The sequence below is a fragment of the Parambassis ranga genome, chromosome 5 (genome assembly GCF_900634625.1).
Source record: "Parambassis ranga chromosome 5, fParRan2.1, whole genome shotgun sequence".
Taxonomy (NCBI): Eukaryota; Metazoa; Chordata; class Actinopteri; family Ambassidae; genus Parambassis; species Parambassis ranga.
Genome location: NC_041026.1, coordinates 11,703,572 through 11,717,145, shown reverse-complemented (window position 1 = coordinate 11,717,145; position 13,574 = coordinate 11,703,572). Strand labels below are relative to the sequence as shown.

The window sequence follows — 13,574 nt, the reverse complement described above, 5'->3', positions numbered from 1 at the left end:
ATGTTTTAAGGTTGGCTATATCACAATGGATAGTCTGTGCTTTTTGTTACATACTGAAGTTGTTTGATAAGTACAGTATATTAAGTATAAGATGTTCTTCGCATCCCATGACTGATGGGAATCATTGGACTTTCTCACTACAGGAGACCTGCTGCCTGCTGATGGAATCCTGATTCAAGGCAACGACCTGAAGATTGATGAAAGCTCTCTGACTGGAGAGTCCGACCAAGTTCGGAAGTCTATGGAGAAAGATCCAATGCTGCTTTCCGGTGAGTGCTTGTGCACTCAGATTTGCCTATAATGTTTTGTCTTAAACAGAAATGTGTGTAAATATATATATAAAAAAAACTACTTCACTGACTGAATTTCTGGATATTTTCCCCAGGAACCCATGTGATGGAAGGATCAGGCAGGATGGTGGTGTCAGCCGTTGGTCTCAATTCTCAAACTGGCATCATCTTTACTCTGCTGGGTGCCGGTGAGAATGACGAGGAAAAGAAGGTCAAAAAAAGTAAGACATGAGACAAAGACTGTCACACACATCTTTTATAAGACACAACTTATGTTGAAGTGTTGACTGTCATACGAAAACAGTAAGTCTGGTAAGTGTTGAGAGAAAAGATTCAATAGAATGACACCGTGTGAGCCTCTCGATATTTCTACTGTTCTCAGTCTTGGTTGATAACAGCAGAGCTGTTTGAAGGTTAGTTTTAGGTGTTTATAGTATTAACTGTAATCTGACCACAGGAACGTCATCAGTGAATAAATGAGACCAAGGAAGAATTTAATGTGATTTACAATGCTAATATGGAACTAGAAGGAGGCCCACAATATAGCAAGTTTTCACAGATTTCTGTGGATTTTGTGTGTATGGTGGTATCTTTTGTTGTTGGTGTGAGCTGCTAATGTTACTGTGGCTCAACAAAGAAATAGTGAATTTGCTATTGCGTTTAACTGTTGCATGGGAAGTTTATTTGTTGGATGCTTGCAAATAAACCTAAGTACACCACTACATGAAAAGCATCTCTTTGGTTAAAACAATCCTGAACACTGCATCATGGTCTCATTTATTCCAGCTAGTTTATGGCCCCTCTGCTAAGGCACTAATTTGACAAATTGACATAATGTTGCCCTTGGAAGAACACTTCAAAAGCCAAAGTCCAGACGATCCTTATATTATCTCAGAGCAGATTGATGTAAACTTACAGGCTTCTGCAGTCGGTCTTTATTGCTTTTGATTTGCTGGTGATCATGCTAACCCCTTTACTCATGTCGTTTTGTTCAGTTTGTTTCTGTCTGATCATTTGTTTTACTGGCTAAAGTTCGAGTTTGTCAGGCATTCATTGTGAACTGGCTGAATGTACCAGTTCAGCGGAGAGAGACGCTCAGATTACATTTCGGTCACTGATTTACAAAAAAAAAAAAAAACATGCACTTTCCTAATGTGGACAACCACAAGACATAATTTGCTTCATTAATAAAACAAGCAGAACAACAGAGAAGTTACATTGCATCTCATACTTATACAAGTACATACAGTACTTGTGTTCTAGCAAGCCAGGACCCTCCTTAACTCTTTGATGAGCTGAGAACAGCACAAAATGTCCTCACATCTTTCACATGTACTTTCCAAGAATGTCCTTATATTCCAAACTGTCCCTACCCACCAAACATTATCGTTAATTGGTCCTTACAAAGATAGAAATACAGTAGCATATACACAGACACTGTCAGGGACAGACTTTACTGTCACACATGGCTGCATCCGCTGTACACACAGACACACACACACTTCCATGCATCCATGTCAAATCACACCCGCCTTTTATCCCACAGGCATAAATCCCTTCAGTGTGTGTGCACGCACAAAAACACTCTGAAGCTTTTTAGTCTCAATCAGAAACCACCAGCTGCATAACAGAAAGCAGTGTGAGAATGTGTGTGTGTGAGAGAGAGAGAAAGAGAGAGAGAGAGACTTTGACCTTGCCAAACATCCTTTTACAATAGGATGTCCATATTAAGGCAACAGGAAGTTTATTTCCCAGAGGAAGAAAAGACACCTGACAGGAATCAGGATTCAACAGCATGTGTCAAACAAGAATTTTGTTTGTTTTTGTTTTTTACCATTCAGAGAGAGAGAGAGAGTATTGTATCATTGGAACCTAGAGGCCGTTTATAATTGCAAATGAGCCTTTTTTTTTTAGTTTATCATTAAAATACAAAGACAAAATGTCAAAAAAACACTCAGTTATACAAACTAACTGTGTACTAAAAAAACATAGCAATTTACATATTTTATATTATTTTTATCTTATTTTCAAAATTCTATTCAATACATGAATTTTACAGTTTATATTTGTGGCTGTTGGTTCTCCACAGCAGGAAGTCATGTGTCTCTCTCCTCTGATTCGTCCATTCCTGCCAACAGCACACACACAAGACACACACACCTGTGGGTTTCTATCAGTTTGACCTTTGTGTTCTCCCTCAGTTTGATTTAATCTTATTTTTCCTTTGAGCCATCTTATCAGCATTCCGCCCTCTCTCTCTGTCCGAACAGGTAAAAAACAAGGACCCCCTGAAAATCGCAACAAAGGTAACCCCTCCATTCATCCATCTGTCCCTCTCTGTCCCTCCATCCCCCCTGTTACTCACCTCCTCCTTAACGTCCACCCAGCGGCAGGAGGGGGGTGTCCAGTCCATCTCTCTCTCTTCTTTTCTCTCTGCTGTATAAAGGGGGATGTTCTTTTGCCTTGCTTTACCTGTCAGAGGGTGCAACTCTCAACTGTCAAATCTATGACAGCCAATTGCAGCATCCACAGTTGCCATGGTAACCACACAGGGCAACTGTGGAATTATATTAATGCCATTATATTAATCCCTATCCCCTCCCTGTGGGATAAGACTTCCTTTAAGTGCATAAATTACACGTTGAATTACTATCACTCAGAAAAATATTAGTTTGAGAGAAGAATTATGTATTGTGCTACAAAAGTGTGTTAGTTTTGAGTAACGTTGATTTTTGACTCAGTTTGAGTTCAGTTTTTATGTTCATTGATTGTTGAATTTTTGGGCAGTTTTCATCTAAAAATGCCAAAGCCTAATAATAGAGTGTTAATGTATACAGAATAAACAAGCTAATACAGTTAATAAGCACAAAATATAGTGGTCTTCCCTTTTCAAATTACATCTTGTTAAGCAATAATTATTTATCTCAAAGATATAATCAGTGCCTGCCAGACCCCTTGATTTGAAATGTCTCATTTCAAGCTCATAATTGAGACATAAGGCCATCAGAATCTGAGCTGGGTGGTGTCCTGATGACTTATGTGTGATTGTTGATGACGCCATTATTCCAGCCTTCAATATCAACCGTCCTCAGTGTCCCATGTGATCAAACACATGTCCAGCTTCCTTTGCAAGCTGTCCCAGCACACACACACTCACTCTTATGCACACATACACATAGCCCCATCCTCTCAACCTCCTATGGTTGGAGCATCTGCTGCAGACAAAATGCTTGTTGATGTACGCAGAAACACACGGTTCTTGGATGCTCATCACCTTTAATTAGCGCAATCACACATGCCCTTTACTAAAAAGAAATATAATCAATAAGATATCTTAGCTTTTTAACTCTAAATTTTGATTTTGCAGCCTGTTAACTGTACGTTTCACTTCCAGTGTTTTATTAGCTATGGTTTAGAGAAGACACTCAATTAATTAATAATTTGCTTTAATTCATGATTAGGTTTTTGTCTTTAAACCTAAATATGTCAAACTAAAAAGAACCCTAAACCTGAAATATAAACATAAATATGTTATTGTTGCATTGACACAAGCTGCAACAATTGTTAATGTAAAGAGTTGTATGTCTTCATTGACTAAATGATTTTCAAAATAGTTTCACTCTCAATTGAATTTATTCAACAGAATTTGCATTTGTTTTTAACACCTGCACAGATGGCTTACCTGACAGTGTCTCAACAGTGATATTAACAGCAAAGTAAAAGGAAAACATTAGTAATTTTTTTTTATTAATGACAAAGCTTAGAGGAGCAGAATGGAGACACTGAGACAGAAATAAAGACGCTCAGAGTTTGTATCATCCACAATTTAAAAAAAAACATATTAGTACAACAGCTGTTCCCATGCTCACCACTCTCAGTGTATCTGTAACGCTGTTTATTCATAAAGTCACATCCACTGTGTTTAAGAATGTTTCACATGTCTGTCCTTAGAGCCGCTGGAAAGCTTTTAATGTGGAACATCTATGCTGGAAGTGAAAACGTATCAAAAAAAAAATCTCAACAGCACATTCTAAAGAAGACAACTTTCTGTTGACAGTTAAAAACAAACAGGGCTCTGATGTTTTTCTGTATTCTGGCTGATGTGAGGCTGTCAGTGTGTGTGGGAGTTGCACCCTTGCAGTATTAGTGGGCTGTGGGCTGTCGTCCGTTCTGTGTATCCTTGGTTATTTTTCTTTTTGCTTTTGACTCCTGTTATTTTTCTTCACTGTTGCCTCCTTGCAGGGTGTTGCTCAGGACTTAATGTTGTCTTGTAATCACTGTTTGACTCTCTCCCCTCCTCTTTGTTACTTTCTGTCTTGCTGAAGTCTCCTGCAGTCTCCACAGCTCTGCAGCCTTCTCTACCTCCCTCTGTCTTTCTCTGTTGTGGTTCTGCATTGCTGTGTTTTTTTAATTTTTTACTTGGTTTTGTTTTTTGGGGTGAATCTTTGAGTCCATCATCTGTTTGTTTCTTTGCTTTCTTTTTTTTTATTGTTAAGACTCCTCCTGCCCCCTGCCCGCCATGCGTTCTCCCATGGTTCAGTGCCGCACCTGTTTACAGTTCTGTGGTTGGTCAGTGGGTCTCAGTCATGTTCATGTGAAGCTGTGTCAGATAGTTCTATGTTGTGGCTTGTCTTCAGAATGGACCATGTGCATAAAGCTCTTCAGCTTCCTGGTTTGACACTGACTCATTCCCCATATCCAGAATGTTATATGTCATGTTGAGGTCATGCTGCTGTAAAATGACTTCACTTTTCTGGCAGAATTCTGTGTGGGGAGTTTCTCATTATCAACTCCATGAAAGTCAGAACGAGGCAGCAGCCCTGGCAGTCAAAAAAAACATATTACTGCACATTAATGGTAGACTCCCTGGTTCTGCTCGAACATCCATAAATCTTTGAAATTCCCCAAGCTTACTTGCTGGATGTTTTCTACAAAAATATCAAAAGGGAGTTGGGAGATTTTCTCTCTCTCTCTCTCTCTCTCCCTCGCTAAGCCTCATCCAAGAACTTTCTTCATATTGCTATTATAAAATGTTATCTGTCAGATTTGGTTGTATGTGTGCCTGAACGTATATGGCCAGACAGGTTTAAAGCAACTCAGTACTTAACGTCAAACATGAAAGGCATGAAGACATGACACAGTATAAAATTACATATTTAAATAGGGTTTAAAATAAACTGAAAGTAAAAAATAAAATGATTTGAACAAATAAAGCAGAGAATAAAAAAGCAGCCCATAAGGATCCATCATGGGTTACATGTGCTGCATCAGACTCCTCTTTGATCAGAATGTTTTTTGATCATATTCTAAAACATAAGCAATTGCCTTAGTTTTTCCTCAGTTCTTTGTAAACATACAGGTGATTCACAATGTCTATACCTGCTCAGAATATACATGCAGCATGTAAAGCACTGTAATACCTTTTCTGTCTTAGTGACTTATTTTTTTTCCAAATTGTAGATTTTATTTCCATGGTCACTTGGAAAATTTGAGATATTGAGGTCATCCAGGAATCTAACCTGCTTTCTGTCCATGATCTGTTGGTACTGTTGGTTCAGATGTGATGTTGACATTGTTACTAGCAGTGACTCTCAATGAGGTTGAATATTGGAACATACAGTTAGTCAAGGGATGCCATTTGAGTAATTGTTTATTAATTTAGCACAGCATTTCTAGCATTTAATATTAACAAGGAACAGATGGATGTTTTGGATGCAATCATTCCAGATTCAGCGATTGTCATCAGTTCAGTTGTTCATGAGGACAAACAGCACATCAAACCTCCATGTGTCAGATTAGTGTTGATCTGTTCTGTTTCCATTCATCACCTGCTCACATTTCTTTGGTATGGAAATATGACAAACAGCAGTGGATGAAGTGAGTGCAGCTGAATTCACAGAGCAGAGATCAAACAGATCAAAAGAAAAAAACTCCACAGGCAGTACTACAGTTCAAAGAGGATCACAGCTGATGAAGTGAAATGCAAAAACACAGTTTGTTTATGTAAATGAGCAGACCATCGAGCAACACCCGAAACTAGACACCATGTCAGACTTCACAACTCAGTCTCATTTCAAAATCCAAGCTCTGATGTGAAACAAAGTGTGTGTTTGTGTGTGTGTGCGTGTGTGTGCGCGTGCATATGCGCACAGTTCTGATTGACAGTTTCATGTTATATCCTCCCTGTTGTTTCTGCAGTATTCTCTGTTCTGTCTGCTGCTCTTCATTATGAACTGCTGCTCCCAAATCGTCTGTGACACTTTGAACGCTACCTGGACCTTTTCATGAATGTTTTTGTGATCATAAAATGATGAAATGTGACTCTTGCATTCAACCAGAGGGTCACCATGTAATGATTAGGAATCAGAGGTCTCCGGTTGTTTTTAGCATTCTCTCCAACTGATTGTGTAATGCTTTCTCTGCTTCTCTTCCTTCACTCCCAAACCACTCCTGTACCCTGCTCCCTCCTCCCTGTTTTGTGGATAATTTTTTTACTATTATTTTAATCATTCAATTTTTTCTTTATCCTTTGTTCATCTATCACTCTGTTTTTTCCATTAAAAACCTTTCTTTACCTCTTCGAAACCTCTGTACATCTCTCTGTACTCACAATCCTGATCCCGCCTTCATTCCTTCTCCTCATTCATTTATCCTTTTAAACGTTCCTCCAACTCCTCCTCCTCCTTGTCCTTTTTACCTCCCTGTCCTCCAACCTCCCTCCAACCAGCAAAGACCCAGGACGGCATCGCCCTGGAGATCCAACCGCTGAAGAGTGAGGAGGCTGCTGAGTCAGAGGAGAAAGAAGAGAAGGAGGAGGCCAAACCAGTGAAGAAAGTCAACGTCACCAAGAAAGAAAAGTCGGTGCTGCAGGGCAAACTGACCAGACTGGCTGTACAGATCGGGAAGGCTGGTAAGATGATCACACATATACACTTGCAGTAGTGCAAATATGGGATTTTAAGTTTGGACACAAACATATCTAACTTTACTCAGAATCCACAATCACATGTTTATAGCTTGATGGAATCCAGATGCTCTGAGAAATATTTTTTTTTACCATGTCCCATTTGTGAAGGCAGGTTAATTCCGCTTTTTACCCCATTTCCCACCATAAACAGGATTCTCATCACTGTCAAAATGGTAACCAATCATCTCCTTGGGATGAGGTAGTAGTCTGTGGTAGTACTATGAGGCCTGGTGTGACAAGTTTACTTACAAACACTTCACTGAGGGACATCCCACATGCTAAGCTCTGTAACTTTGTCATCTAACACCCATAGTGGATTCAATATGGGACCTTCAACGTAAGCAGGGCCAGTATTCTTGCAGATATGACATTCTCATCAAATTCTGGGAAGACAGAAATTCTATTTCAAGAAATGTGGGACTATTCCTTTAAGAGCACACAAGGTGAGCAGGTAGTTAGGTGACAGGGAGGCGGATGGTCAAAATGCACTCAGTTTTATTGGATGGATGTTTTATCGGGAACATGGTTCATTCCGGAATTGAAGGTATTTATTTTCTGTGGCAGTTCAATTGACCTTAATACACTGAGGGGCTTTCAGGACAGAGTGGGTTGTGGCTTCCGTAATAAACAGCCCCTCATTACTGGACAGAAATAGAATTTGGGCTAAAACATTTTGACTGGAGGTGACTGACGGGAGATTAGATAAAGAAACACAGGCAGTGGTATTTTCTGTCTCACCTTTTCATACCTGTTATACATTCAGGATGCAGCTTTTTATTGTACTGTGGACTGCCCATCCTTTTTATTACCCTGTGTTTCGCATGAAGACCTTACTGCCTTGCTAACATAGATTCCAGTTTTACTTAATTTGGCCACTATTTGAGCCAGTGCAATGTTGACATTCTGTCGTGTATATAAGATAAATAACATAAGGCTATTTAGTTTGTTTAATAAAAGTCTCAATGTGTTTAAGACTTCAATGATTGAAATGGAACATTGTGCTTGTTCCAACCAGGTCTGATTATGTCTGCTGTGACGGTCATCATCCTCATCCTTTACTTTGTTATCGACACCTTCGGGATCCAGGGTCGGTCCTGGGTGGCCGAATGCACCCCAATATATATCCAGTACTTTGTCAAGTTCTTCATTATCGGCGTGACTGTGCTGGTGGTGGCTGTTCCTGAGGGGCTGCCACTTGCTGTCACCATCTCTCTAGCCTACTCTGTCAAAGTAAGCAGTAATGGGATTATAAAAATATAATGTTAAAATACCACTCTCAGAATCATGACAGCTGTTGAGATTTTTGACGAGTGCAGCCTTCTTCTCCACCTTGTAGAAAATGATGAAAGACAACAACCTGGTGCGTCACCTGGATGCCTGTGAGACCATGGGTAACGCTACAGCTATCTGCTCAGACAAGACAGGCACCCTTACCATGAATCGCATGACAGTGGTGCAAGCGTACATCGGCGATACACACTACAAATCTGTCCCCGAACCTGACGCCATCAAGCCAGAGACTTTGGAGAGGATGATCAACAGCATCGCCATCAACTCAGCTTACACCACCAAGATCCTGGTGAGACCCTAACTGTGCCAGCTGTTTCTGAGAACAGCCCAGTACAAATCTATTTTTAGAAAATAACTTCTCCGTTAAGGCCAGAAACAGGTCAGCATAAAGAGAAAGTATAGATAGGCCTTTGGCAGGTTTTGAATCCTCAGACACTTCCCTGGATTAAGATTTGAACCCAGACAGTTTACTTAATAAAAAGTAAATTAAATGTTATATTGTTTTAATCTAGAAACCACACCTGGGGCCCCTCTGCCATTCAACTGTTTTTTCCTAAAACTAATAACCTTTAAACACAGATATCCTAATTTTGTTCCATCTCAGCCACCAGAGAAAGAAGGTGGCCTGCCCCGCCATGTTGGAAACAAGACAGAGTGTGCTCTGCTGGGCCTGGTGTTAGAGTTGAAGAGGGACTACCAGCCAATCAGGGATGAGATTCCCGAAGAGAAACTATACAAGGTTTACACCTTCAACTCATCCCGCAAGTCCATGAGCACAGTGCTGAAGAATGCTGATGGTGGCTTCCGCATGTACAGCAAAGGAGCATCAGAGATCGTCCTCAGGAAGTAAGTTGAGCTTATAAATATTGTGTGTCTGAGAAAAGATGGCTTGTTAGGTAGATGGTGCAATGGGTAGCATTTCTTACCTCCTCTACCTGTCCTCTGTCTCTCCTCTACCAGATGTTCTCGTATCTTGGATGCCCAGGGTCAGCCTCGTGTCTTCAAACCAAAGGACCGTGATGAGATGGTGCGTAAGGTGATCGAGCCTATGGCGTGTGACGGGCTTAGGACCATCTGTGTGGCCTACAGGGAATTCCCTGCTGAGGCCGGAGAGCCAGACTGGGACAGTGAGAATGACATCCTTAATGAGCTCACCTGCATCGCTGTTGTGGGCATTGAGGACCCTGTCAGACCTGAGGTACAGTACCGTGAACTAACACAATTCCTGTAATTTACACCTAATGCTGAATTAAATTTATATGACACAGAAACAATGTATAAAGAATATGCTCACGCAACAGTGTCACTTTTTCTTAGTATTTGTATCTGTCATTAGGACTATGGATGCTCTCATTCATGCAGGTCATGATACGTCCAAGAGTTTAAATTGAGGCAACTGGATTTTTTGAAGTGGCTTCCTCACTTGGAGGAACTGTGAAATGTCTTCAGAAAAAAATTATAGGTCCAGTTGCCTTAATTTAAACTATTGGACATCCAAAGTCATTTCAGGCTTGGGCCTTTCTGTTCAGAAGGAATGAAGTTTCACTATTATCCTACAAGTGAGGCCACTCAAAGTGTTTGTCAAACTCCTCGGAAAGATAAGCCACTTGTACTGGAGAGGTGATACAAACTTCATACAAACAGTCTGCATGTTTTACAGCCTGGTCTCTACGTGTATAACTGCTAATCCTGATTACAGGAATATTACTATTACCTGTTTGCAGAACTCTTCAAAATACAGTTATAAAGTGCACTATGCGACTGCACAGTAGTAATAAATTCTACAATGGAAATCTAAACATATCACCAGAAAAGAATTAAACTGGACTGATCATACTGCTCTGACCACAGTTTACAAAGTTTTGACTTTATTTATTTAGACTTAATTTAATTATGTTTGACTGCGTAAACTCCTGGACATATGTTATAACACAAACATGACTTCATGACTTCATCTACCCTCCATGTTGATTCAAAGGTGCATGGTTGCATCGATGTGTGTTGTTCATTTGACAAGTGACTGACATAGTTGTGTTGTTGTAATTAGCCTGCAGTTTATGTTACCTCCAGTATCTGTTCTCATATTGAAACAACCATTCCGACTTCAGTACATCATTAAAGAATCACATTATGTTTTCACTGTTACAAAAAGAAGCTGAATAACGAAATCATGGGGGTGAAATCTTCTATATTAATCAAACTGACCTGAGTTTGCTCACGATATTACATTTTTGTTCTAAGGAAGTTTGATGTTGACAGAGTGGAGATAAATGATCATTTTCTTTATATAAAGAATGAAATCATTCCTGGCCAGGTGTGCAGAGGTAGTAGTGTTAAATGAAGCCTGTAATGAAGCTCAGAAAGCATCAGTGCTGCTGCCTGCTGCTTTAATGTCAGAGCACAAAGATCACTGACAGGATGGAAATAAATAGAGAGCAGCAGGAGTCAATCAGCAGCTCAATGTTTATCTTTTCCTGACCTGTAAGAGTCCTCAGAATATTATAAAGGGTGTTTTCTTTCTGTTCATATTACGAATTTTTGTAACTGACCAGACAGCAAACAGTTTACACTGAAAATAGAAAGAATATTGTAGCTGCATACAGATTATTTCAGCCTTCACCCAAGTTGTTTAGTACAGCAGTCTTTTCTTCTGGCCGAGTCACTAAAAATTTGATATACATGGATATTAAGGCCAACAGGTCCAAGACGAAAACATCAGTAATTGACAGTCTGTGTATTTGTGTGTGGTGAAATGCAGCGCCTTCCAAAGTCTCGGTATTCAGAGTGCTTCTTTTCACCAGGCTCATGTTCAATTTGTGGAAAATCACCTGAGTCTGACAGACCTGCTCTGCCTATTTGCATTTGTAAAGCCTGTAATTACTGCATCACTATTGACGCTCATCAGAAAATGTCACATACCACAACACAGCTGATGTATGCACTCAAGTATCTGAACTTAACTACCGTATGTTTCCACCGTCAGATAATAAATAACAATCCAACACTTTCACTCAGGCCCTGGCTTCCCCTGACTAGCAGAAGTCTAAGGTCTCAGTCAGGACAACATAAAGAACAACAGTGGTTCTTAGATGGAACCCACTGCTAGATCCGGACCAACATAAACTTCAGGTCAACCTCAGGCTGTGAGATGAGTTTGTGTTCTTCAGCGTCACTTCAGTAAAACTGGTCACACTCTTCCAGGTACCTGAAGCTATTTCTAAGTGCCAGCGTGCTGGCATTACTGTGCGGATGGTAACTGGTGATAACATCAACACTGCTCGTGCCATCGCTACCAAGTGTGGCATCCTGCTGCCTGGGGAAGACTTCCTGTGTCTGGAGGGCAAGGAGTTCAATCAGCAGATCCGAAATGACAAAGGAGAGGTAATGACATACAGAGTTTAGTAACTGCTTGTTACCACCAATAGCCCTGCATTTACTTTGATAGTCTATTTTATTATATATGTTTTTTGTTATGAGGGTGGTTCTACTGTTTATTCCTACTTCTATATCTAGGTAGAACAAGAACGTCTGGATAAAGTTTGGCCCAAACTGCGTGTTCTGGCTCGTTCATCACCAACAGACAAACACACTCTTGTTAAAGGTGGGTTCATTGTTCTATTGCTATAAATGGACCTTTTATGTTTTTTGAAATATGCATACTGACACAGAGTCTTTCTATTTCACTCTGTTGATCAGGCATCATTGACAGCACAGTGGGAGAAACCCGGCAGGTGGTCGCAGTGACGGGAGATGGTACCAATGACGGCCCCGCCCTCAAGAAAGCTGATGTCGGCTTTGCCATGGTAACGCCGTCTTCTTCTGCTGTCTTTGTGTCATGGTTCTGCACTGCCTCATTTGTCGGCTGCTTCGTTTTTTTTTCTGCATCATTACCAAAAATAACCCTTTGACTTAATTACATTTCTAATGAACCCATGAAATGGGTATTTTCTCTAAACATCATCCACAATAACTCAAGTTTAATTCTGTGGATTCATTAAGATTGGTATGAATGGAATAAAAAAATCAATAAATGTAGAGCTTGGATACCCTGGCTCATCTGTTGGTACCCCCGTGGCTTACGCCTTTGGTTTCCACACAGAGAGAGAGAGAGAGCCTAGTGTTTATTTTTTTTAGTTAAATTTGTATAATCATATGTCATGGCTAATAATTTTGCAAGCTGTACAGATAGGTTTCTACTTCTGTCTGAGGTATGAGCTTTTCTTAAATCAATAATAATAACAATAATATTAAACACTTTTTTACCATCTGGAATGTTTTTTAGAGTTGTGTCTAGGTGCTTTTCAAAAACTCAGAGCCTGACACCTGAGCAAGTACAGTGGCAAGAAAACTGAGCAGAACCTGGAGGAAAAGAGAAGAGGAGGTAGATAGGACAGATGATTAAAGAGAGACAAAGACCAACAAGAACAAACAACATGTTCTTATAAAGCAGGTTGAAGTGTTGTGTTTATGTTACAGCTGATATATTGTTAAGTATAGTAGTACTAGGAAGATAAACAACATAGGCAGGTATGCTGAGTTGGTCTGATGGTCAGGTAAAACTATTCAGTATTCATTTAAAGTCGGTCAGTTGACTGTAATGTAACATGTCTACTAAATGAAGCAGAGTGTAAATATGTAGACTTGTTAACCCTTATATCCCAGCACTGGGACACAGAAGAGAGACTGGAAACCCTGTTCGGTGGTAATTGTCAAATCTAGGTTGCTGTTTAGCAGCCAGTTTGCTGAGTCACTCCATGAAAACATTGCTTTTTCACAAAAGTATCATGTGTCAGTATCGTGAAAGTGTTCTGTAGAGCAGTGGAAATTCAGTGTGAATCCATTGGAAGTCACCATCTTGGCAGTGCTTGACTTCACCTAGCTCCAAGCTAATTCAAAACAGGTGCAGCATGAATGGAGCTGATAGGGTCGCATTATTGCTGAATAGCTGGGCATTTAACATGATTAGCTTTAGGGGGCAGCACTTTACATTTATGCCACACCTGGTTGACCTAAAAAATATAGCTGAA

At 40.1% G+C, this 13,574-nt stretch overlaps 1 protein-coding gene across 6 annotated transcripts in view; it reads left to right on the top strand.

Moving 5' to 3' along the window:
* The window catches only part of LOC114435541 (plasma membrane calcium-transporting ATPase 1-like), a 63,017-nt gene that overhangs the window by 33,988 nt on the left and 15,455 nt on the right, over positions 1-13,574 (top strand). For 4 of the 6 annotated variants that reach the window (XM_028405269.1, XM_028405272.1, XM_028405270.1 and 1 more), the window contains exons 5-15: positions 144-269; positions 386-511; positions 2,561-2,596; positions 7,018-7,200; positions 8,273-8,487; positions 8,594-8,836; positions 9,152-9,393; positions 9,508-9,745; positions 11,749-11,928; positions 12,061-12,148; positions 12,244-12,350. In XM_028405269.1, the coding sequence (XP_028261070.1) occupies positions 144-269; positions 386-511; positions 2,561-2,596; positions 7,018-7,200; positions 8,273-8,487; positions 8,594-8,836; positions 9,152-9,393; positions 9,508-9,745; positions 11,749-11,928; positions 12,061-12,148; positions 12,244-12,350 (1,784 nt within the window). The remainder of the gene's footprint in view (positions 1-143; positions 270-385; positions 512-2,560; positions 2,597-7,017; positions 7,201-8,272; positions 8,488-8,593; positions 8,837-9,151; positions 9,394-9,507; positions 9,746-11,748; positions 11,929-12,060; positions 12,149-12,243; positions 12,351-13,574) is intronic. The other 2 variants (XM_028405271.1, XM_028405268.1) reach the window with 1 other exon arrangement.